This window comes from Garra rufa, chromosome 4, assembly GCF_049309525.1.
Source record: "Garra rufa chromosome 4, GarRuf1.0, whole genome shotgun sequence".
NCBI lineage: Eukaryota > Metazoa > Chordata > Actinopteri > Cypriniformes > Cyprinidae > Garra > Garra rufa.
In genome coordinates this window covers 14296110-14322824 of record NC_133364.1, presented here as the reverse complement: position 1 = coordinate 14322824, position 26715 = coordinate 14296110, and the positions used below count along the sequence as shown (strand labels likewise).

General features: G+C 32.4%; 1 protein-coding gene and 1 long non-coding RNA gene across 2 annotated transcripts in view; one reads left to right on the top strand and one right to left on the bottom strand.

The window, feature by feature from the left end:
- Positions 1-26715, top strand: part of arhgef39 (Rho guanine nucleotide exchange factor (GEF) 39) — a 49683-nt gene that overhangs the window by 3662 nt on the left and 19306 nt on the right. Inside the window, exons 3-4 of the mRNA XM_073837745.1 lie at positions 22478-22548; positions 26499-26627. Of these exons, the coding sequence (XP_073693846.1) occupies positions 22478-22548; positions 26499-26627 (200 nt within the window). The remainder of the gene's footprint in view (positions 1-22477; positions 22549-26498; positions 26628-26715) is intronic.
- On the bottom strand, positions 8704-10918 carry LOC141333664 (uncharacterized). Its single transcript, XR_012355411.1, has 4 exons — positions 10218-10918; positions 10087-10133; positions 9619-9717; positions 8704-8909 (listed from the first exon to the last, which is right to left on the bottom strand). It is a non-coding gene; the product is annotated as an uncharacterized lncRNA (long non-coding RNA).

Below are 26715 nucleotides of genomic sequence, written 5' to 3'. Positions count from 1 at the left end.
ATGCTCATTTACACTACATTTAGATTTAGATTTATTTTGTAGAAGTATTTTATATATATATATATATATATATATATATATATATATATATATATATATATATATATATATATATATATATATCACTTTTTATTTTTATTTTTTTGGCCGATATTTATTTATTTTTTATTTAATGGTTATTGCACAATATTGGACATTTAATTGCGCATACTCATTTAGACTACATTTAAATGAAGATCTCTTTTAGTATGATCTAGTTCTTACTTAAAGTAATATTTGTGTAAAAATGCTAATAATTCAATAACACTTTATCATTTTAATCTTTAGCAAATCTCAAAAATACTTAAAATGTATTTATTGGTTTTATTTGGTTATCTGTTCTTGGCCAATGTTGACCGATAACCGATCTTTTTTTTTTTATCGGTCAACATATGTGTATGTTGACCGATAATATAATACCTAATAATTTAACAGTGTTAAATGTACTCTTTAATAAATGTCAAAAATTAATATCAACTTTTCATATTCACTTGTTGCATTTAGAGTTGTAATTTTAAGTGTTTTATGTTTTATTGGTTATCAGATATAATCATCTTATTGCTATGGGAATTAATTATTAGATTGGCGCTTCCCTAGCTGACAAGAAAAATCATTTCATAGCTGGTTTTTGTTTTGTAGATGTACAAAATCTGTATTACTAAAATGTATTATATATTTATACTTTATTTATCCATTTGGGGATGGCAGTAGTGCGTAAATGACACTTTGCCTAAAGATATTTCGATTTTGTGCTGTTTAATGGACTCCTCAACCACTTATTGCAATTGACGTGCAAAGTTTCCTTCAAATCTCATTAAATGTCAGGGTACCTCAGCCATTGAATTTTCAAGTAAATGACATGGATTGGTCAGCGGATGTTTTTTGTGTGTGCGTGTGTATTTAAAGTTTAAACCATCTGTTTTGGTGAAGAGATTACGGGATCGACAGCAGCATTGAAATGCAGTCGTTGATGGGAATGTAAAGCGTTTTGGTTATGCATCAGTATCTTCTGACACAGGCCAGTCTACTTCACAGTCTTCTGCTCGGCTGTCAAATCACTCTACAACTTCACATTTTGTTGATCGCACTATGTGGATTTACTTTAAAGAAGGATTTTTGGAATCATTTTGATGGCGTGATAACAGAAAGCTGTCACCACCGGGTTACGGTTTTCATGCTTGAATTCTCCATCCGTATTCGGGCGCTTTGGAGGAGTCTGTGCACACCGCGTACCGAGTCTCTCAATGACAGACGTAATTATTGTTTGATGTCGTGCTCGCACCTGCCTTCAGACTGTCCAAGAACTGTCAAAATCCCTTTTGTTAAGCCGCCGATTTTGTTGGCTGTAATTTCATGCGGTCGTGGTCTCAGCCGTTAATTAGTGTAACAGGGTGCGAAATGAACTAGAACATGCTTAAGAACCAGCGAAAATTACATGGCATTCCTTTATCAAGCTGCTCGAGTCCATCTTAATTAGGCTTTTATGTCACTCCTACTTATTAAATGTAGTTTCCGACATGAAAGAAGACAAACACAATGTCATTCTTGCTATGACGATAATTATGTCTTTATATTTATTCTTTATAAGAACATTCCTCAGCTAGCGCCCACCTGTCATGGTTTTCATTCAATAGTTTCATCATATGCAAAATGACAATCCTGTTTGTTTGCTGGCCCTCTTTATGTGTCTTTGTGCATCCGTTTTAGGTGATTTGATCATGATTTTGCTCCTGGTTTTATAAGCATGTCCTTTGATTAGGAATCTTTCAGGATTCCTCTCCATATAATGGACTTCAATGGTGCCTGCAAGTTTGCACTTCCATAATGCAGTTTAAATGCAGCTTCAAAGGGCTTTAAATGATCCCAGCAGAGGAAGAAGGGTCTTAATTATTATCAATGTAGGGCGATTTTGAAGTTGGTGAAGAAAATGAGATGGGAGTTTTTCGACCTACCCCAACTGTCTTGAATTGGAATACACAGAGTACACACAGAGCTAGACAAGACAAGCATTTGAGGTTAAAAAGTATATAAATTGTATTATTATTATTTTTTTTATATAAGATAAGACCCTTCTTCAATTAGAGCCCTTTGAAGTTGCATTGAAACTGCATTTTGGAAGTTAAAACTCGCGGGCACCATTGAAACGAATCCTGAAACGTTTTCCTTAAAATACATAATTTCTTTACGTCAGAAGAAAGAAAGACTTGAACTGTTTCTTAAAAAATATGTATTAAAAAATATTAAGCAGCTAGACTGCTTTTAACATTGGTAATAATATAAAAATGTCTTTTTGTGAACCATATTAGCATATTAGTACAATTTCTGGAGTAATGGCTGCTGACAATTCAGCTCTGTCCAGGAATAAATAACATTTAAAATATATTTAAATGGTTATTTAAAATTGTTATATATACAATATTACTGTTTTTACTTTATTTTTGATTAAATGCAGCCTTGGTAATAATAAATGACTTATTAAAAAAAAAAAAAAGCTTAAAATCTTACCGATCCCAAACTTTTGAACAGTAGTGTGCAGTATATTTTTTTTACACTTTTTTATGGATAGTTGCTTTCTTTCAAAACCAAACAAAAAAGTTTTAAAAACTTTTAGTGCAGTGGATGTTGATTTCTGACGATTAATCGAGTAATTGGTCGATTATTCAGATGATTAATTGAGTAATGAAATACTTTTTATTCTTTTTTTGTCGTAATAAAATAGAACTAAGCGAACAACAGCCTTTAAAATGACTTAAAATACGTATATAATAGCAATGAGGCAATAGTAATTAGTTCAAGTAAAGTATCAAAAGCAAGTAATCATATGGTTTTATTGAACAAAACTTAAAATACATCATGTATTATAAACAATAAAACTAATGTACAATATGCATTATAACTAGTGGTGGGCCGTTATCGGCGTTAACGTGCTGCGTTAACATGAGACTCTTATCGGGGCGATAAAAAAATATCGCCGTTAATCTATTCTCAAATTTGGGTTGGGAGCAGGGTCTATACTACGCAAGCTATGATGACTTTCACCTTGATATTTTAGCGCGGATGTATACCTAGCCGAATTGCACTGTAGGGGGCGAGAACGAGTCTTCGAACCTGTGTGTATGCCTACTGTGAAATTACCACATCAAATGTGACATGCTAACATGGAAGCAGCTATTAAGCCTCCGGGTTTGCTTCAGGGCACGGGCTTTGCTAGACCCTTTTTACTGGAGCACGTGCGTGAGTTATAATTTACTTTGATAATCCCGAAATAAAGACATTAAACTATATGCAACAACTGAATTGACGCTTCTAAAAGCAACGCAGTTTAACCGAAGACTATGCACGCAGATATCCATGCCCGTGCGCATCTGTGTATTTAACTGCAACTCGCACGTCGCTCAGCCTTTTACGCAGAAGCAGTGTAGGAATAGTTGGTTACACAAGTTTGTATAGTTAATTGTGTTGTAAATGCAATTGTCAAGCAGTTTGTGATGCATTTTGGAAACAGGAGATGAGCCCCTGGTCTAATGCGCCAACCTGGCTTGAGAAACCCGTTCTCAAAGACTTACTTTTAGTGATTATTTGGGTAGCACACATATTCTGAATGCCCTTGTCAGAATTCAAATTAGCCATTTTAATCTAGATTAATTCCAAGATTACAGTGAGATTAATCTAGATCAAAAAAATGTATCTATGCCCACCACTAATTATAACAAATGACTGCAGGTGGCACCAACAGCGATTGTTTTTACACTTTACGGTGCAATCTAATCCTTGTTTAATATTGACTAAACAAAATTTAATTCAAATGTCCACCTAATATTTAATATTTGCTCATTTATTTATGACAGAAATGCTATAGACATGTAATTTCTTGAATATATGGAATTACTTAAATATATTTCTTGAAAACGTGTAAACTCAGAGTAAGGGTTTGCGCTTTTATTTTGAAATTGTGACGAACAATTAGCATATTAAGAAAGATACTGATGTATTCTCTTGTGTTTGCAAGGTTTATATATGGTTTACCTTACAATTCTGATGAAATTACATTCCCAGATGAACGTTATAATAAACCCAAATTCATAGCAATATGCAGAGATGATATTTGCAACACTTCTCCAATGGAAATGATAATTGTTTGTGTGGAGCAGCATTTACTGTGAACAGAGCCACTCTGAGACGCATATACATAATTAAAGCACATATATTAAACCTGCATTGCATATACTTATTCAGTTGAATCTGAAAAAAAAAAATAGGAAATTGGTCTAATAATGCGTTTCTTGGATTCTTGTCGGTGGAATCCACCACTTACAGTATTTTGCCGGTTACTCAAATTGAATCAAGGAATCTTGACAGCTCTAAATTAGTCAGTAAAATGCATTAATATTTTTACTACCAATGCAGTGTGGTCACATTCATGTATGATTGGACCACATTTTATACCTGTTTTGAGCACTGACCACTTGTTATAAGATCACCTAACACCGGATTGCCAGAGATGCACAAGATGCCGGCCTTTCGAGTAGATGCAAGGTATTTTCTCGCTGTTTTTGTGGTGCAGCAAACCACAGGACTTTGTGTCGCACCGTGAATTTTCTCCACCCAGTTATCACAGAGATATCCTCTAATTTCCCTCGGAACTGCCGAGTGCTGACATCTCAATCAGCATGTTCAAAGACGCCCTTGATCTGATCTCATCCTCTCAGGCCCTGATCACTGTGTTTCCTATTGTCCCCCCATCGATTCTGCCTCTCGGCTCTCGGAAAGCGAGGACGCACGGGGGGCGCGTAATTGTATGATGATCTTAAGTGGCACGGCAGAAGAGCTCCATTCTCGGAGAGTGCAGATAATCAGGAGTACCGCCTCTAACGGGGACTCGGGAGGAAATTGTTGTCACTTATTGGGCTGGAGGATGATGGATGGCGAGGCTGGCTGTGTGTGGATCATGGTGGCTACTTAAGACGTGGAGCAGGACTGTTGGGAGGGAGGATAAAATCATTCCTATTATTAAACGCCATTTACTGCAGCTGCCGAGAAGATTCACGTCGTGTCTCTCTCCTCTCGACACTTCTTCTCCTCCCTGTGGTCTTCCTGACTACAGATGGACATTCTGGTCAATTTGTCGAGCGTCAGACAGAGAAGTCAAGTCAATAAGCAGATAATTATTTTCATGTTTTGGGCATTATTCAAATTCTATAACATTTAGTCACATTAATATGTAAAATAATACATTAAGAACTAAAACCAGTTATTTTAAGTGGTAAAAGTGAATTGAAAGTGACAGTTTGAAAACCGATATTTGTCTGTCTATCTATATATCGTTCTCTGTATTGTTCTATCATTCTATCATTCTCTTTATTGTTCTATCGTTCTCTGTATTGTTCTGTCATTCTCTGTATAGTTCTATCATTCTATTGTTCTCTGTTTTGTTCTATCATTCTATCGTTCTCTGTATTGTTCTATCATTCTGTCGTTCTCTGTATTGTTCTATCATTCTGTCGTTCTCTGTATTGTTCTATTCTATCATTCTTTTCTCGGTATTGTTCTATCGTTCTATCATTCTCTGTATTGTTCTATCATTCTGTCGTTCTCTGTATTGTTCTATTCTATCATTCTGTTCTCGGTATTGTTCTATCGTTCTATCATTCTCTGTTTTGTTCTATCATTCTATCGTTCTCTGTATTGTTCTATCATTCTGTCGTTCTCTGTATTGTTCTATTCTATCATTCTGTTCTCGGTATTGTTCTATCGTTCTATCATTCTCTGTATTGTTCTATCATTCTATCGTTCTCTGTATTGTTCTATCGTTCTATCATTCTATCATTCTCTGTATTGTTCTATCATTCTATCATTCTGCCGTTCTCTGTATTGTTCTATCGTTCTATCATTCTATCATTCTCTGTATTGTTCTATCATTCTGTCGTTCTCTGTATTGTTCTATCATTCTATCGTTCTCTGTATTGTTCTATCATTCTGTAATTCTCTTTATTGTTCTATCGTTCTATCATTCTCTGTATTGCTCTATCATTCTCTGTATTGTTCTATCATTCTATCATTCTGTCATTCTCTTTATTGTTCTATTCTATCATTCTATCGTTCTCGGTATTGTTCTATCGCTCTATCCTGTCGTTCTCTGTATTGCTCTATTGTTCTATCATTCTCTGTATTGTTCTATCATTCTGTATTGTTCTATCGTTCTATCATTCTATCATTCTCTGTATTGTTCAATTCTATCATTCTCTGTATTGTTATATTCTATCATTCTATCGTCCTCTGTATTGTTCTGTCGTTCTATCATTCTGTCGTTCTCTGTATTTTTCTATTTTTCTATGATTCTGTCATTCTCTGTATTGTTCTATTCTATCATTCTATTGTTCTCTTTCTTTCTGTCTTTCCTTCTGTCTTTCAGTCTATCGTTCGTTTATTCTGTTGTTCATTCTAATGCTCATTCTATCATTCTTTCTATCGTTCTATCTATCATTCTCTTTTGTTCTCTTTCGTTCATTCTATTGTTCTGTCTATCGTTCTATTTTGTTCTCTTTCGTTCATTCTATTGTTCTGTCTATCGTTCTATTTTGTTCTGTTTCGTTCTGTCTATCGTTCTCTTTCATTCTGTCTCTAACTGTCTCTATCTATCCATCTATTTATCTATCTATTGTTCATTGTGTAATTCATTCTATCATTCTATTGTTCTATCTTTCATTCTTTCTCTCATTTAGTCTCTGTCTTTCATTCTATCTGTCTGTCATTCTATCTATCGTTCTATCTATTGTTCTATCTATGTTTCATTATGTCTCTCATTCTGTCTGTCTTTCTTTCAGTCTATCTGTCATTTTGTCTATCGTTCTGTGGTTCTATTGACCTATCTGTGCTTTCTTCAAGTGTAACTTTGTAACACTGTTTTTTTTTACACTATATTTAAGACTTAATTTGGCTAAATTTAATTTTCTAATTAAAACGACAGTTATTTGAATTTCATTCCATTGTAATTCTATTTCCTACAATGCAGTTCTGCTTCCTGTTTGCTCTCTCGATTCAGATTCAATCCAAATACAGAAAATAGATTGCAGTTAAAAGTGTATTATAATTTCGTAGATGCACCGTACTGTAAAGTTATATTGTAAACTACACTGCAACTGATTAGATTTAAAAAGTAAACCCAGTTTGCATTTAGTCTATATGAAATATTCCTGTCCCTATACCTGACTGTGATATTGATTGTGTCTAGCGTTAGTTCTAGGTGGTTCAAACCTTCTAGTAATAAAACGGCATGTTTTTTAACACACTTGTACAGCTCTATAATGGATTTGAACATCCTCAACATCGACGTAGAGAAGTGCCATAAAAGAGGTTAATCCTTCGCTTTGTGCTGGAACTCGTCGCTCGGAGCGGGTCAGAAGGTCACGGCCGCGTCTCTTTTACATGCAGAGAGCCTCAAAAAGCGGAGGAGGACTCGTGTTAATGGAGCCGAGCCATTATGTAGCCGATAGTGTCTGGGCTGTTATACGGGCCTGTGCTTACACAGCAGATGGGTTCAATTCAATCGGTGCTTCAAACACAACATAATGAGGAGTTCAGGAGGTTTTCTCGCCGTTTGTGTTTGTTTGCAAAGGTGTTGATTGAACTCATTTAAAAGCAGCTTTGTGGTGCTGTCCTCCTAATCGTGCTTTCTGTGCTATTGAGATGTCGCTTTTACATGGAAGTTGAGAGGTCACATCCTCCATATCTATGGTTTAGTCTTAAGACAAGACCTCAGGTGAACTCACCTCCTCTTTTCTTTTGATCTGCTCAAATGGGTAATGCTAAAGCTCACTTGTTTCGATTCAGCCGGAGACTTGAAGGACTAGGACGAGCACTACAGGATTCTTCAGTCTTGTAAAAGCGCTTTTTATTTAATATATTTACTCTCAGAACTGGTATCGATCCCCTAAATATAACATTACCCTCATCTCGTCGTCCTTGATATGTTGACCTCAGGTAGTGATTGCCTACTACAATGCTTGGCTCTCAAGCAGAGAAGACTTATTGAAATTCTTGGAAGCTATCAGACAATCTACTTTATGTCTTGGCTTTTGTTAATTAGGTTCAGGCACTTGGGAACAGTCAAAGTGGGCTGAAAAACTGGTAAAACTCTTCTCTAAGTGCTGTGGTGGTATATACATCTAAGCTTGTTTTGATCATTGATTGTGTGCATAGCTACACTCAAAAAAATAAATTGTTCAATGAACATGATTTAATCGTAGCACCCAAAACGCATCTAAACCAATCTAATAAACTTGAAAAGGTTTGAATATGTTATATGAATGTGATTTAAACTTGTAGATTTAACATTGTTTTAACATGTCAGTGTAGCTTCTTTCCAACTAATTGAATCAAAATGTTTGAATCATGTTAGTCAAATATGTCAGTAAAAGCACTTCAATTCAACAAAATTCTGCCTTGTTACATCTACTAGTTAATGTCTTGTTCATGTATAGTTTTGGTACTTTAATTAATACACATCTTGTTGTTTCAATTAGATTTGTTTTAGGTGAAAGAACTAAGAACCAAAACATTACATCTACAGAATAACCACATAAAACATGCAAACAATTAAACATTTTTATTTTTTTATTCAGTTTAAACATACACATACAAATAAGTTTAAACTGCTTTCTGCACTTTAAGTCTCCAATCCATTTGAGTGTTTGTAAAACAGGATTCAAACAGCATATCAGTCCAAATAACAGCACAAGCCTGACTTCCACACCTTCAGTTAGGACACCAATGTCCTGTGGGTCATTGTTGGGAAGCGTTCCCTCCTTCAGTATGACATACACTCCCGCCACAGTTTGCTCCATGGTACATTTTGACTCGATGTCTGAATCCTGTGGGGCGAAACACATAAAAGATCACAAACAAAAATTATTATTACAAGAATTGCTTATACACTTATTGGCCACTTTATTATGTACACCTGTAAAGTAAACTTAAATCCAATACAGGAGCTCTGATGTGAATCAGAGGTTATAATTTCTCAGTTTTAAGTTAAAAATTGTCAGAAAAGTGATAATTCTTCTGTTTATTATTGAGGTCACAGTGGGTGCTGGTGTGTTATTGCAGTGCATTTTTATATATATATATATATATATATATATATATATATATATATAAAGTTATAATTTATCTGGCATCCATATTTAAAATTAATGAGGCTGCTAAAACATTATAACCACCATAGAATATAAAGCACTCCAATAAAAAAAAGCACGCAAGTATAGTTTTCTGATGCTGTTTAATTTATTTCTTATTATTATTTCAGATCAATTCATATATTTAGTAGGGCTTTACACAAAGTTTTGTAAATTAGGCCCCAAGAGAGCTCAACCATTATGAATAAAAAAATTATTAGTTTAGTACATCAACCAATTCACATAAGAACTTTGTCTAAGTGTACCAGTAGTTTCCTATTAATGAACAATTTGTCCAGGTCAATTTTAAGTTAAGTGTTCTCTCATGTCACATTTTTGTTGTAGCAAACAAGGATAAACATGACCCAAGTACAGAATGGCTTTTGAAATTTTCTCATCAGCTCACCAAATATGCCTTGACTGGTTTTTCAAGGGTCTTCATTCAAGTAGATGCACAGAGACTTGATGACACAGGCTTCTCTGGTACGGAATGTACAGTGTCATCCTGTAGGGTGGAGACAAGATTAAATCAACTTCAGCGGCGACACAGCTTAAGAGTACTGAACGTGTTACTGTCTGTGTAGAATGTAACAGGTGAACTCTATACACATGGGTTTTAAGTCCTGCCCATGTCTTCAATGTGCATGCATCAATTAAATATATAGTAGTCAACAAAAAAGTTAATTAAAAGTTGTCCTTAGGTCAAAAACCCACCCTTAACACCAAACCTGTCCCTTACCTTACCCATATCCCACCTTAATACAGTTTTATTAAAAAGGTTTTAATCCACTTCAATTGTTGACTACTGTACACAAACATAATGACTGCCACTTCCAAAGCAATGTTTAGTTTATAATGCTTAAGTAATTTGTACCTGCAACTCTCCTTTGCAACACTTTCTGCACTGCCACATACACGTCACTGAAAGAGAAAGAAAAGTTCAGTATTCAAGGATAGTTAGTTATACATTACTGTATGTGAGTGTTTTAAAAAAAAACTACTTACCATGTAAAGGTGAGGTTCACACCAGAAGAGGATGGGGACAGCTATGCGATGTATATATTTTTTTCTGCTGTGAAAAACAAAACAAACAAAGTGTATAAGTTATATACTATATTTCCCAAATAAAACCATGCATACCTATTCAATCACTTTAACTTTAACTGCAATTTGTTAGGACATTTAATATGGTCGACTGCATTATAGATTTTACTTGACAATGTTTGCAAACTGTATTCAATAAGCTGGGTAGCAATATGTAACATTTCGGAACTCAAGAAAAACAAACAAAAAAGCTCTATAAACGTTAGCTAGACTAAAAAGAGCGATGAGAAGTGCATACTGATTCAACATACAACAAGTTACGTAAAAGTAAAGCGTATAAATAGCATTACATTAACTTACAAACAGAAAAACGAGTGCATGGTGTGTTCGACTGTGCAGTCTTTCCTCTCCCAATGTTGGGGTAGACTTCAGGTTTAACGTAGGTTATGTAGTTAATAGTTATTAGTTAATAGGCGTGGTTAGCATTGAATTGTGACAGAAATGCACAAATTGTAGCGGATATATTAACGTTAGGGTGAAACTTGTATCGACAAAGACAACGGAATTTACATAAGCCTACTTTGAAACATCGCTACAGTGTGTAATTCCTTATTATCCCATGTTACTAAGTGCAAACTGGAACATTATATCAATAAAGTACTTACCCTCAGGGGCGGAGCGGGGGGGTGGCTAATTGGGCTTAAGCCCCGAATGTTTTGTCAAAAGCCCCGAATCTTTTAGGTTTTTAGAGTAATTAGTGCGAGTGCCGCATGCTGTAATATGAGCAGTCATTATTCCGTCGTCTCCCGGGTGCTGATAGTGCTCGTGTGCAGGTGATACCTGAACTGCACACATTGCTATCTGGATTTAAAATAAACTCATTTAAGCTTTGCCAGTTTCAACATTTAAGAGCCATAAGACGCAAACCCCCGCGCACAGTGAGAAGTGACAAGATCTGTGTGTGCGCTCATCCGAAGCGCGCAAACTCGCGCCTCAGAACGCACGCAAATATTACTCCCGCAGAAATGTTTCGTCCTGCTCCCGCCCGCCACATTTATGTTTTGCCCCACTCACGCCCGCAAAAACCTGCATAAAAGTAACCTATACCCCCGCGGGAAAACAGGTGTCTACTTCATCTCTTGGCTGCGTGAAACATAAGTCCGCTATTGATTCACAAACTATTCATGCTTTCGGGGCTCTGATCCATAGTACTTTTGCGTGAAATTTTAAAGTATTTTCGTAGTTGTCAAAATGATTGTCCTGTGAGTGTTTTGTAATGAATGCTTAAATGCTTAAAAAATACTCTGAAGTTGTAAAGAATCTCTGAATTAAAGAATTCAGGAGATTTAAATCTGTATATAGCCTATGTTAAAAAGTTAGAACTGAGCAGAGGGTTTTCTTTTAAATTCAAAAATATAGTTTTAATTTAAAGTTTGTTTGTTTGAGGTTTTTTTATAACATGCATTAGAAGAATAAAAAGGCAAAACAAATGTTTTGGTTAATAAAAAAGTTTAAAAATAAACACCTTTAGAGGAAATGTCAGGCATAGCCCCGAAAAATCAGTTTATTTTATTGCATTTTTACTCTATTGTATTTATTTGTGCTGTTGCTTCTAGTTAGATAGATTATTCGTATTTCTTTACTTTTAATTTTTTTAAACCGTTGCACCCCTAATTTTCACCACGTAAAACTTTGTCTAATGGAAATTCTGATTGGTTGGTAACTTCAGAAAGTTACCAGCCACTTTGGCTGGTGATCAAAAAAGTTAATTTCGAACCCTGGTTGTGATCCCATGACGTGAGAAAATTGCGCTAAAACACTCACTCAGTTTTTATTACTTTTTTAAAATAACTTCAACATTTCCTCTTGTAGGCTCTACTGGGTGAATTTTTTTTTGTTTTTGTTTTTTTTATTGAGTATCCTAACTATCATCATTTTCCCAGAAATTGTATAGATTTTTAGGCATTCTATTATCTCAAACAGCCTGAAAAATAGTGCATTTAGCTGACGTAATTGGGAAAAAAATCTACACGGGGGAGCATGCCCCCGGACCCCCCTAGGTTTGGGCTAAGCCCCGAATGTTTACATCGTCTGGCTCCGCCCCTGCTTACCCTCAATATCAAGGATGAAGAACGTTTAAACGCAGCAGTTCAAACCGCTGGCGCTTCCAGCCGTCTGTACCCACGTGATTCCGTCGCAGCGGCAGCACTGCGCATGCGCAGTGACTCATCAGAGAGAGTTGTTGATATGAAGCGACTCGGGCTCATTGAATCAACAAGTGCTGATCTAATTCATTTGATTATTTCTTAATTTAGTTACAACTAACAAGAATCAATCATTTAACAGAAGTAAACTCGTTATAATCGTATTAATCAGACATATTTGTATTTTGCAAATCAAACAAGTGGCTAGTTGACTTTTTTGAGTGTAGCTTTCTGAGCATATCTTAGTTCTGAGCGATTTCTTTTAAATATACAATTATCCAAATGTAGTTCGATTAGCAGGTTTAATATATGGAAAAGTATTACATTTGCTTTGGATCCAATCGAGATTACTTGGAGATTACCTGTTTGTAGGTTACTATTTGAAGAATGCTCTGGAATATTATGATTAAAAGAAGCTTTTCCGCAGAAACAGTTTTTCTAAATTATACAATTACAAAGAAGCAATAAGACACATAGAGTTAAAAGTGAAATTTCAAAACTGAAATAGTAATTCTTTCTGTTGGCTGCAGAAGTTTTTTATGTGTGCAAACTAAAAACAGAGCAAATTATTTTAAAAATTAATTTTATTTGGTTAATTTTTTTATTAGTAAATAAATTAGAAATTGCGTTTTATTTTTTGTAGACCAGAGTTTTTTGCGTGGTAACTAAAAACAACAAAATTTGTTGATGTGTGTGTGTTTTTCTTTGCTTAGGTTTTTCAGATAATAAGAAATCCAAAATATATATTTTTTTTCCTAAAATTTCAGATATCAAATTCAAAAACTTCTATTTTATTTTATTTATTTATTATTTTTTTCCCTGAAGTTTTTCAGATAACAAATCCATTTTATTTTTATTAATTTCCATGATGTTTTTCCGATGAGAAATCCATTTTATTTTATTTTATTATTTTTCCCCTGGTGTTGTCAGATAACAAATCCATTATTTTATTTTGTTTTGTTTTGTCCTGATATTTGTTTAGATAAGAAATCCATTTATTTTATATTTTATATTTTATATTTCATATTTTATATTTTATATTTTATATTTTCCTGGTGTTTTCAGATACCAAATCCATTGTTTTGTTTTGTCTTGTTTTTGTTTTATTTTTTCCTGACATTTTTTATATAAGAAATCCATTTATTTTATTTTATTTTTCCTGACATTTTTCAGATAACAAATGTATTTTATTTTATTTTTATTTTATTATATTTTATTGTATTTGGTGTTTTCTGATAACATTTGAATTTTTATTTTATTTTTTATTGCTGTTTTATGACAACAAATGTTTTATTTTATTTTATTTTATTTTATTTTATTTTATTTTATTTTATTTTATTTTATTTTATTTTATTTTATTTATTTTATTTTATTTTTCTCAGATTTTTCAGATAACAAATTTATTTTGTTTTATTTTTCCCAACGTTCCCAACTACTTTATTTTATTTATTTTTCCTGACATTTTTCAGATAACAAATTTATTTTGTTTTATTTTTACCAACGTTTCCAACTATTATTTTATTTATTTATTTTTTCCTGATATTTTTCAGATAACACATTTTTGTTTTATTTTCTTTCTCTCTTTTTTATTGGTATTTTCTGACAGCAAACGCATTATTTTATTTTATTTAATTTAATTTTATTTTTTCCTGGTGTTTTCAGATAACAAATCCATTGCTTTGTGTTTTTTTTTTTTTTTTTTGTCTTGTTTAATTTAATTTTGTTTTATGTTTTCCTGACGTTTTTTAGATGATAAATTTATTTTCTTTCTTTTTTTTTTATTGGTGTTTTCTGATAACAAATTAATTATTTTATTTTGTATTGGTGTTTTCTGACAACAAATGCATTACTTTATTTTATTCTTTTAATAAAGGAAAAACTGAAATAGTATTTTCTTCTTAAACATACCAATAATCTTAATATAATCTCTAAGTGTATCATTTATTTATTTTATATTTACAATGGAAAACATTTTTTACAGCATATGTGATAAAAGTCAGTGTTTTAACATTGTTTTAGACCCCATTAACAAAAACAGTCTTTAAAAAATGTCTTCAAAATAGAAAAAATAAATAAATAAATACAGTTTTGAAATGATATGATGACAGACCTTTCATTTCTCCATAAACTCCATGCAATCATAGAAAAGTCACAGAATACAATCCCAAAGTACTGTGAACACGAAATGCATTTTGTTATCATTTGAGTCCTAATTTAATTGCAGAAGTTGGCGACGTCTTGGGGGCTCGAGAGCCGATGTGCTCGTACGTTTGCAGCTATTAAAGAGCAGTAATTATGCAACAGCCAACGCCGTGTTCAATAACCCATGCAGGAGCCTGACAGTGGCTGTTGTCTCTTAATTAGGAATTTGAATCCTTAATGCACGTATTTAAAGACAAATAATTAGACAGATATTTCCTGCCTCTGCTGCGCTGACATGTGCGCGTAACAACGGGCTGACCCCGGCGTATCCGCTGCAGCGGGGGGGCCGAAGGAAGAGAATGAAAACGTGAGGCTTGTTTCATCTGCATATTACAAAGGAATTAGCGCGGCGAGGCGTCCGCGCCGGTAACTAGGCCAGCGACGCTTTCTAGCACTCCTCTTCATTAGAATATCTGAACTGTTATAAATACGGTTCAAATTACGTTATTGTCTCGTTATCTTCTCTTTGCTTTGCGCGCTAATGAGTGGGACAGGGCAGCTAAACGAGCGAGTTCCGTTTACATTGTTTGGAATGTGCTTTAATAATGCTCATTAGGCCGTTCCCTTTTTTGTTACTCTGCCGCTTTAATTAGATCCCCTAATAAGGGCATTCGTGGCTGATAATGCCTGTAATGTATTTGTTACTACAAGATGAGACAAGAAGAAAAAGAAGTGAGATTATTTCTCTTTTTAAGTGCCTTTTAATAGAAGGAGGCTTAATTGGGGCTTGTTTGGTTTCCTCTTTCCTTTCATTTCTAATGAGTAATACGCTGCTGCTCTAGTTTTTCCCGTGTTCAGAAAGCCTGTTTAGTTAGGTTTCGTTTAGGCTGTTTGTAGGCCGAGTTTTTTTTTTTAATTTAAAGTAGAGAACTTTTTTCGGAATATTTGCAGATAATCAGAACAGTTTATTTTTATATTGAATTTATCCATTTTAATTTAGAATATTTATTTAAAAAAAAAATATATTATTATTATTAAACCCGAGTATCAGTTTCTTATTTGTCTTATTAATAATAATTATCTTTCTGGCTAAGATATCATCTTTGTTACTAGATGTTTCAAAACCCTAAATCAAATTATTAAAATAAAAATGTAAAAAATAAAATCATCTCACTCTCTGTGGCCTCTTTAGTCTCAACCGTCTTAAAAATGAATGTATAATTTATTTATTTATTTAATAGTCTCAACCCACTTTATTATTTTTTTTATTGACAGGATAAATTCAAAACTTTTTTTCTGAATATTTGCAGATGATCAGAACAACAATTTATTTTTTATTGTTATATTTCTTTTCTTTTTTATCCAATAATTAGTAAATATATATCTTTTTATTTTTCATTTAAAAAAACAAAACAAAACCCGAGTATCTAAACAGCGATTTTAAATTTCTTATTTCTAATTTAATTTATAATAATTAGTTAAAAAAAAGATGATTTATCTTTTTATTTTTCATTTTTAAAAAAACCAAACCCAAGCATTAAACTTAGAAAACCAGAGTATCTAAACAGCGATTTTGAATTTCTTATTTGTCTTATTAATAATAATAATAATAATTTTTCTGGCTAAGATATTATCTTTATTACTTAATGTTTCAAAACCCCAAATCCAATTATTAAAATAAAAATGCAAAACACACAAAAAATAATTTTCTCACTCTCTGTGGCCTTTTAGTCTCAACCCTCTTAAAAATTAATGTATTATTTATTTATTTATTTATTTAATAGTCACAACCCACTTTATTTATTTATTAACAGGATCAATTCAAAACTTTTTTTAATTTCTTATTTAACTTATTAATAACATTTATCTTTTTGGCTAAGATATCATCATTATTACTAGATGTTTCAAATTATTATCCAATTATTAAAATTAAAATAAAAAAGGACAAAAAATATTTTTCTTATTATTTTATTAATAATAATATTTAGATAATATTATTAATATTTAATAATATTAATATTTAATATTATTCACTCTCTTTCTCCTTGTAGTCTCAACCGTCTTCAAATGTATTTATTTATTTATTTAAACAGAAGGATTTAAAACTGTTTTTGAATTTATTTATCTTATTAATAATGATATTTATCTTTCTAGCTGAGATATCATTATCAGTTACTAGAGATTTCAAAACTTAATCCAATTATTAAAATAAAAATTTAAAAAAGAAAAAATATATATCTCACTCTCTTTAGCCTTGTATTCTCAACCCTCTGAAAAAGAGATTTATTTATTTATTTATTTATTTTGTCTCAACCATCATAAATTAATTGGTTCAATTATTTATTAACAGGATTATTCAAAACTTTATTTATTTATTTTGAATTCTCAACCCTCTTAAAATTAATTAATTAATTAATTTATTTATTTATTTATTTATTAACAGGATGATTAAAAAGTTTATTTATTTATTTTATAATCTCAACACTCTTAAAAATCTCTTTAAAAACTCTTAAAAACTTTTATGGAATTTCTTATGTTATTAATAATAATGTTTATCTTTTTGGCTAAGATATCATCATTATTACTAGGTCTTTCAAAATCTAAACCCCAATTATTAAAATAAAAATATGTGTATATGCTATTTCAAAACGCCAAACCCAAGTATTATACTTTGCATATAATTATTATGAAATGTTTATGTACCTTGCAACCACATAGCAATGTTTTAAAACATCCCTCGAAACACCTTAGCAACTGTTGGCAAGAATTGCACTTACATAATATAAAAAAATAATAATTTTAACAAATAGGAAAGTTAAGAGATAAAGTAGGATGGATTCACATCTGCTGTAATGCGCACATATTCACATCCTTGTCTGTCAAAGTTCAACTTTTAATCAACTTGTGATGTCCTCATACAAAAAACATCTCATTTCCTCCCAAGTGATTGCTATGAGCATTTTAGTGCCCTGGCACCCATATGTCTGCTTTAACCGACGCGTTCGGGATATAAGGAGCAATGAGAACGAAGAGCGAGACACTTACAGACAGAAATCAATGGCAGTCGTCAATGAAGTCCAAGGTCGTCGTGCCCCCCTGAACTCATAGATTAAGGGAGCACCCATTTGCCACAAGTACTTTTTAGGTGGGGATGGAGTGTTTGACATCTCATCCTCAGCAATCTCTTCTGAGGTTTTTCAGGTTTCATGTTGCTTTGAGACTGAGAATAGTGGAGTATTAGCAGCCAAATTATAATTTTATAATTATTGTTTGGGTGAACTGTCCTTTTAATTCATTTTAAATAAATGTAATTTATTTAGACAGAATAGTATAGGATTTTAATATTAGCTATATGTCAGTTAATGGCTATTATATTAAACAGTTTTTACAAAACATATTTATGTAGTATAATATTAATAATCATTATTAGTATAATATAACATATATTCATAATTATTATAAATTATAAGTAATAATTATACTTATTAATCGTTACATTATAATTAATAATTATAGTATTATAATAATAATTATAATTATTATTTATTATTATTATTTTTATTATATAACTAATTATTAATAAATTTATTAATAATATTGATATTATTAATAATGAATAATAATTACAATTATTAGTGAATCACGTTTGTAATAAAGTAAAATAATGTAATAAATGGTATTATTAGTAATTAATAATAAAGATGATTATTGTTAAAATGTATTAAATTATTATTGTTGCTATTATAATTATTATAGTTATTAATAATAATATATAATAACTAATACAATTATTAATAATAATGATATTAATAATATGATTATTATTAAACAGTTTTTAATAAAAGTAATTGCATATATGTTAATACATAATAATAAACATTTTTATTATTACTAGTAATTAATAAAGATTATTATTAAAATTAAAATAATAATTTAATCATTATAATAATTATAGTTAATAAAATAATAATAGTAATATATAATAATGATTATTTTTATTGATATCCAAAAAGAATAATATTGTTGTTGTTGTTAATAATAATGATTAATAATGATAATCAATATTATTTAAAATGTTTATTATTAATAATTAATAATAATATATTATTATTGTTGTTAATAATGTATTATTATTATTATTATTATTATTATTATTATTATTATTATTATTGAAATAATATATAATAATTAATCAAATGTATGAATAATAATAATGTTATTAATAATAATAATAATAATAATGATTATTGTTGTTGTTATCCTAATAATAATAATAATAATTTATTATTATTATTATTATTATTATTAATATTTGTTTTTTTATTTGTATATTTTTAATTAGTCCATTAATATTAATACTTATTATTATTATTATTATTATTATTATTATTATTAATAATAATAATAATAATAATAATAATAATAATTATTATTATTATTATTATTATTATTATTTGTTGATATTAATAATAACAATAGTATTAAAAATGAATAATAAGGATTATTATTATTATTGTTATTATTATTATTTTATTTTATTTTTTGCATATTAATCCATTCCTGCTAGTTATGAGTAATGTACTTTTTTTATGATTTTATTCAAATTTTACAGATGTTCCTTGTGGTAAATTTTGTTAAATATTAGATTTTTACATCTTGAATATATTTCATAAGAGCAGGGATCTAAAATGCAATCAGGGTGAGGACATTTAATGCTTGCGTACGGCAAAATTATCATAAATAATAATAGAATAAATGAGCAAGCACATGCTGAGATTTTCAGCCTCAGCTTTTAATACGAGAAGCTTTGCAGGGTATCCCACAAGCCCTGCTGTGAATAAATACACATCCTGACTGTTTTGCCTGAAACTGTTTATCAAATCACCTCTAAACTCCTAAGAGGGAGGGTGGGAGGGCCGAAAAGGAGGAGTCAGAGGTCCCCATTTCCTCCTCTCCCTCTCTCTCTTTGGCCTTGTAGTCTCAACCCTCTTAAAATCTCTCGTCAGAAGTGGAGTTTAAAGGATGTGCTCCTCTACCCCCCTCTGTGCTTGTCACGGGTGATGGGTGACATGGGCGTCTTGGCGGCTGCCACCACTGTTTACATAATTTCGACATGGCCGCAGGGAAAAAGACTACGGCTGCAACGATCTTCACTTCACACTCCTCCAATTAGAAAGGCCCCTGCTCCGCCGCTTAGCACGGCTCTCGGGGAACGCAAAGATTCCAGCTTAACTTTTCAGCCCGCGGGGATCGGGCTGAGTCACCAAAGAAAGATGCCACGGTGGAGTTGAGAGGACGTTTAAGACAGACTAAAGATGCCCCAGTTTATCTGACAACATCTAAAATGGTGGACGTGACGCGGGATTCGGTGCCAGAAATATTTTGTGAGCACTGAAATGTATTTGTGAAGGCAAAATCGGTCTTGTTGTGAAGAATATTTGGGTTGAAGTAATACTGTATCAAAATGTAATGTCTTACTCTTCCTCTAAAGCGAATTCCCTTCTTCAGTGACATCACCTAGGCCACATGGGCTGCTGAATATTGTTAACTGATTTTAACATTTTTCATGATAAAATCAAATCACTAGGGAGAAAATATAGTCCTTTCATCCTTTTTGTACAAGGATAAATGATACATAAAAATTATTGGTCTTTTTATTTTAGAACATTACTGGATTTTAAATTTTTCCTATTATTTAAAAAAATTAACTTTTTTTTTTTACCCTTGAATTATCTAATGCTCACTAAAGTAAATAATTTAATAATACTGTTAAATGTAATCTTTTATATAACAATGTGATATCTCAATATAAAATATAATATAATATAATATATTCACTTTAAGAACACTTTCTACAGATTAATTAATTTTTTATTGTACATTTTAACAATTTGATGCCTAAATATCACAAAAAGTAATATAATAAATAATATAGTTATTTTTTTACATTAAATTATCTAATGCTTGCTTGATGCCTTAAAATATAATATAATAGTCACCTAAAGTCACTTAAAGCACACATATATAATAATAATAATAATAATAATAATAATAATAATAATAATGTTTAAAATATAATTTAGAAATTATTTTGATACTTGCAAAAAAATATTTACCTTTGAATCATCTAATGCTCACTTAAATTAATTAATTTAACACTGTTAAATGTAATATTTCATATTGTGTTATTGTGATGCCTAAATAATAATATATAATAGAATATAATATTCAATTAAATGTAATTTTGAATTAATTTTGATACTTACTACAGATTAATTCAATTTTTTATATTTTACATAATAACAGTTTGATGCCATAATATAATATAATTCATATAATATAATATTCACTTAAAGAAAAGCTTTAAAAAGCTAATAATTTAAATGTTAAATGTAATTTTAAGTTAATTCATTTGTATAATATAATTCATATTGTACATTTAAGCCATTTCATGCCTAAATATAACAAATATTATAATAAATAATATTATAACAAATATAATATAACAAATATTATAATAAATAATATAATTTATTTTTACATTTTAAATAGTCTAATGCTCACTTAAAGTAAATTATTTAAATAATTAAGTAACACTGTTTAATGTAATCTTTCATGCATCATAGCAACGTGAGGCCATATAATGTAATGTAATATAATATTCACTTAAAGTAAAATGTAATTTGGAATTCATTTTGATGCTTGCTACAGATTAATTCTATTTTTCAAATAGTACATTTGAACAATTTGATGCCTAAATATATAAAAATAAAATACTATAATAAATAATAATGATATAATGTTTATTATTATTATTATTAGTGTTTTATTTATATTGCAATTTTTTTTATTTTGACAATTTTTTTTATAGCATTTTAATCGCAGCGCATAGCATTAAAATGATCAGAAAGTCAGAAGTTATTTATTTTTATTTCCATTTAATTTTAATACCACATTACAAAGTAAAACCGTAATGAACAGTTTCTCTTACTTTTTATCGCATATCCTTTTTCTCTTTTTGCCTGTATTTTCACTTTGAATACAATTAATAAAGCTCCCAGCATTAAATAAATCTCATTGCGTCTAATGACCGCATATAATATTTAATGCATATTGCGTAAAATGCATATTTGATTGCCACATTAACCGCCTGCGTACACCTGTGTAATGCTAATGCGCTCCCTCCAAAACTTTTTTTCAACTTCCACTGCAATCAAAGTAGAGAAAACTGTAGAGAGTCGTATTCCCAATTGTGACGATACCACAGAGTCGAACTTTTTTTCTGAGAGCCTTCTCATTTGAAAGAGGCCCTTTGATGTCTCTAGTCGCTGGAGCTCTGCTTAAGTGAACTGTAATCTCTGGCATTAAGACTCGCTCTATCTTTATCTCCATCCCTGAAACATGAAATGAATTACCATTAAATTTTCTCCTCTCTCAAATTTGGCCCTCACCTTGCAATAGGGGTCATTTCCTTAATTGGGCCCTTGATTCGCCCAGCCATTTATAACCTTTTTGTGTCATCAGAGGAGAAAAGCATGATAATCAATACTTAATTTTTATTTTATTTTTTCCTGAGCAGAGGTGAATGTAAAGCTCGACCCGGCGTGCTAGTTTGCGTGACCCTGACTGAGGAAAATACAGTCTTATTTTTCCATCCAATGGAAAAAAGGAAGCAGAAATACAGCACATTAGTGTAATTTTGTCAGCTGAATGGCTTTATTCTTTTTCTAAAAGCAAGCTTTTCTTTCTTAAACGTCTTAATGCGAGTTGGATGACAGCGCTTGTCCGACCTGCTTACCCTGACACGCTTGCGTGTATTTATAGAAACATTGCATTAAGCCTGTGCCGTGTTTTGTTTATTTGTTGCTTTTTTAGGTACAAGCATTTCTTGAGGGACTTGACAGAGAACACCGGTCCAGACAACCCGGAGTTTCAGCAGCTTTCAAGTAAGAGGCACCGCCGTCTCGCAATTCGACAAACACTCTCTTATCCTGTTAGCGCTCTGTGACAAAAATGTTGATGGGTTTAGCCTGTCTGGATTTTTTTTCCCTTTTATTATCTGTTTATTGTCAGGATCTGTATCAAGCTGCGGAATCACATTCACCCAAAGTCACACTTGTTATGCTTGTCAAATTTGCTTTCCACTCTAGTTTGTCACTTACAGAGCAACCTAAAAAGAGATCACTCGACGTGTTTGTGATGATTGCGGAGATAAGCATTGCGGAGGATACCATGGCCTGTTGAAGAAGGTGCAAATGCTGCAGTCGTTTCATACGGTGCCAAAACAAACCCGCGTCTTAAAGGGAAGAAAAGTTTTTAAGCTGGCAGCCGAAAAGACAGCCTCCCTTGTCTTTGTTAGGGTGACAAAGAACAACTCTGGGCCACTGTTGTAGCGCTCGCACGTTGTTATTGTCACCGGGTGGCTTTGCTCGCCGAGGATGAAAGTACGGCAAAGCTTAACGTGAGTTTAAATTCTCGATGTGGGTTTTGACATAATTAATAGGGACCAGATCAGAGGATATCAACCATGCAAAATATAAATAAATAAAATCTCCGGCATCAACAGAAGCCCCGATAATGACTCATTTCTATCGTCAAATAAACAGCGAATCCGACTTAAGAGCCAGTTTACACAAGGAATTATTTATGTGTATCAATTAAAATCTCATTGGTTGCTTGCTGCTTTTGCTTACAAATTAAAACAGCCCCTGATTCTAAGATGAAGGTACATATCCAGATTTGCCTCTTCCTCTTCTCATTAGAGCTGCTTTTTAAGCTCATTCGTGCTTTTTTTTTTTCATTTGGAGAGGAAGAGAGAGAGAAACTGAAAAAGTTTCCTCAATCGGCCTGGGCGTATTGTAAAGGGAATTATTTAAAAACAACCCCAGACAAATTATATTGTATCTGATTAAGCAAAGTAGCTTTGCTGTTGTTTTGCAGTTCTTTTTGTGTGTTGATTTCTTTTATTTTTCTCATCACACATGCTCACGTGTGCAGCGAAACGCTGCTGTTTTAATTATCATATTAAGCGCCGTTCGTCGTTTTAAACGCCAGCTTCTATGTTTCCCTACAGCCAAGCATCTCCCGAACTCGACCGTCAAAGGTTAATTAAAAAAAGTTAACACTCGAGAACTCAGCCGGAGCTCCTCAGTCCGAGTTCTGTTTAAACATACTGAATGTCTAAAATAAAAAGACAGAGAGAAAGTGTTCGCAGAATGTGGAATGAGATGGTATTAATAATGCATCAGCTGTAGCTCTGTTGAAACACAATTATAGAGAGGGTTTTCTTAAAAGGGAAGGACTGCGAGACGGCCCAGTCATCTCTAAACAGTCACTTTGTTTGGTTTTGCTTGTAATTGTTCTAAAGATAAGCGACTCAATTAGGCTGTGATTATTTTACTACGAGGCGAACGCCCCGAGCGCTGTGTTCATTGTCTGAATTGTTAGAGTCAATAAGACCAAAGCTGGGTTTAAAATGAGTATCCATCTGCTTGTTTGTGCTCTTTTTTTCCTCTTAATGAGTTGATGATGTCTACATTAGTTAATGAATTCCGGGCGAAATGTTTTCTCTCAAATTTGAGTTGCAAACTAAAATCTCAAACTCTGAAAACAAGTTCGCTCTACATTATTTAGATCACGTTTTGGCGCTTTTATGTTGCACAGCTTGCTTCCAATAAACCAATGAACCGCTGAATTCTGTTTCAGACCGAAACCGTTTTTAGCAGACAGACAGAAATATAGTTTCAAATGAAGTACTGCTGTATGTAGGCCTTGCGCTTTTGATGGCTAGCACAACATCCTATGGCAAGGTCTTCACCCAATCAGTGGCGTTTGGATGTGTTAATGCACCCTCATCTTTCTCCAGGGGGTTGATGGTGAAATCAAACATTGTGTCGAGGCCAAAAACAAACTTATTATCATATGCAATAATGCAGTCTGCATAATGCATGAACGCCTATGGGTGTGCACTTATTAGTGTGTCATGCTGTTGTATTACTCGTTTGACGCTCATAATAAGTTCAAAATCGCATAAATAGGTCATGTTACTGTAACTATGTGTATTCTTTTTGCGGAACTATCAAATTATTCACTCATGGTAATGATTTAACACTCTACACTCTCAGAAGTGCATATTGTTATTATTTACAATAAATCATAGATTTGCATTTGCACTGTTAGTACACGCAAAAAAAATGTCCGTAATGTATCTGTAAACAAACATAAGTAACGCCAAACACACAAGACTGAAGCTTGTCACTTTTTGATGTCAAAAAATGGTTTGAGATTTCAACTAGCCTGAGAGCTGCAATAAATGACAGCCAATTAATTAGCATCAAAAGAGTGAAATAGAAGAGTAATGCATTGTGAAGTGGTTTTTAACTTTCTCAAATAGCACTTTTCTCCATGTTGTTAAAGGGATAGTTCAGCCGAAAATGAAAATTCTGTCATTAATTAATCACCCTCATGTCTTTCCAAACCTGTAAGAGCTTTGTTCATTTCGGAACACAAATTAAGATATTTTTGATGAAATCTGAGCGTTTTCTGACCCTTCGTAGACAGCAACGTAATTACCATGTTCAAGGCTTTTTTGTGCACAAAGAAAACAAAAATAGCTCTCGGATTTCATCAAAAATATCTGAATTTGTGTTCCGAAGATGAACAAAGCTCTTACAGGTTTGGAAAGACATGAGGTTGATTAATTAATGACAGAATTTTCATTTTTGGGTGAACTAACTCTTTAAGTAAGTTACAGTGATTTCATAATTGATGCACCTAATCTGCGATTAGTCACGTGTTTAACAACATGACTGAAAACGGTGTCTTTAAATGCATGCAGTGTGACATGCTTCAGTCTTTCAGTGTGTGTTTGGCATGAGGAATTTTAGTGCTGTGTTTAGTTTGTTTTACTTGTACAGTCTGCATACGTGTCTGTTCAGTCCATGCCGCTGTTTCGTGCAACCATCAAATTATAGTTATTGTAATGATTTAACACTACACTCTTCAAGAAGTGCATATATTGTTATCATTTGCAATAAATCATAGATTGCTTTATACTAATGCCATTAGTACAAACAAAAAAATGCATTTGAACATGTTTCTTGCTAAACATCCGTAATGTATCTGTAAACAAACCTTAGATGTTACGCCAAACACGCACGACTGAAGCTTGACGCTTTTTGATGTCAGAAAATGGTTTGAAATTTCATTTTGAGTGTCTCGACTAGCCTGAGAGATGCATTAAGTGACAGCCAATTAATTAGCATCAAAAGAGTGAAATAGGAGAGTAATGCATTGTGAAGTGGTGTTTAACTTTTGAAAAGCACTTCCTCCATGTTGTTAAAGGAATAGTTCACCCAAAAATACAAATTCTGTCATTAATTAATGACCCTCATGTTGTTTCAAACCCGTGAGACCTTTGTTCATCTTCAAACACAAATTAAGATGTTTTTGATTAATTCTTAGAGCTTTTTTTGTTTTCTTTGCACACAAAATGTCTGGCCCTTGAATGCGGTACGTTACTAACTGTGCAGGGTCAGAAAGCTCTCGGATTTCATCAGAAATATCTTAATTTGTGTTCTGAAGATGAACGAAGGTCTTACGGGTTTGGAATGATAAGAAGGTGAGTAATTAACAGAATTTTCATGGGTGAACTGTCTCTTTAAGCACGTAACAGTGATTTCATAATTGATGCACCTAATCTGCGATTAGTCACGTGTTTAACAGCATGACAGAAAACTGTCTTTAAATGCACGCAGTGTGACAAGCTTCGGTCTTTCAGTGTGTGTTTGGCATGAGGAATTTTAGTGTTGTGTTTAGTTTGTTGTGCTTGCAGAGTTTGGTTATGTGTCCATTCAGTCCCTTCTGCTATTTCATGCCATGTGCCCTTTCGGTGCAGAGGCAGTGAAAGCCATCTCAGAGGTCGCCCAGCGGATCCAGGACAACGCTCGCAGCCATGAGAACCACCTGCAGCTGCGCAGAGTCCAGAAACAGCTGAAGGGCCGAAAGACCAGAATCCTGACTCCAGGTTAGAGACTGTGATCTTCCATTCTTTTTATCTCCCAGAGCTCCGTGGAGAGCCAGAGAGTTAAGCGGATGAAGGAGGTCAGGTGGAA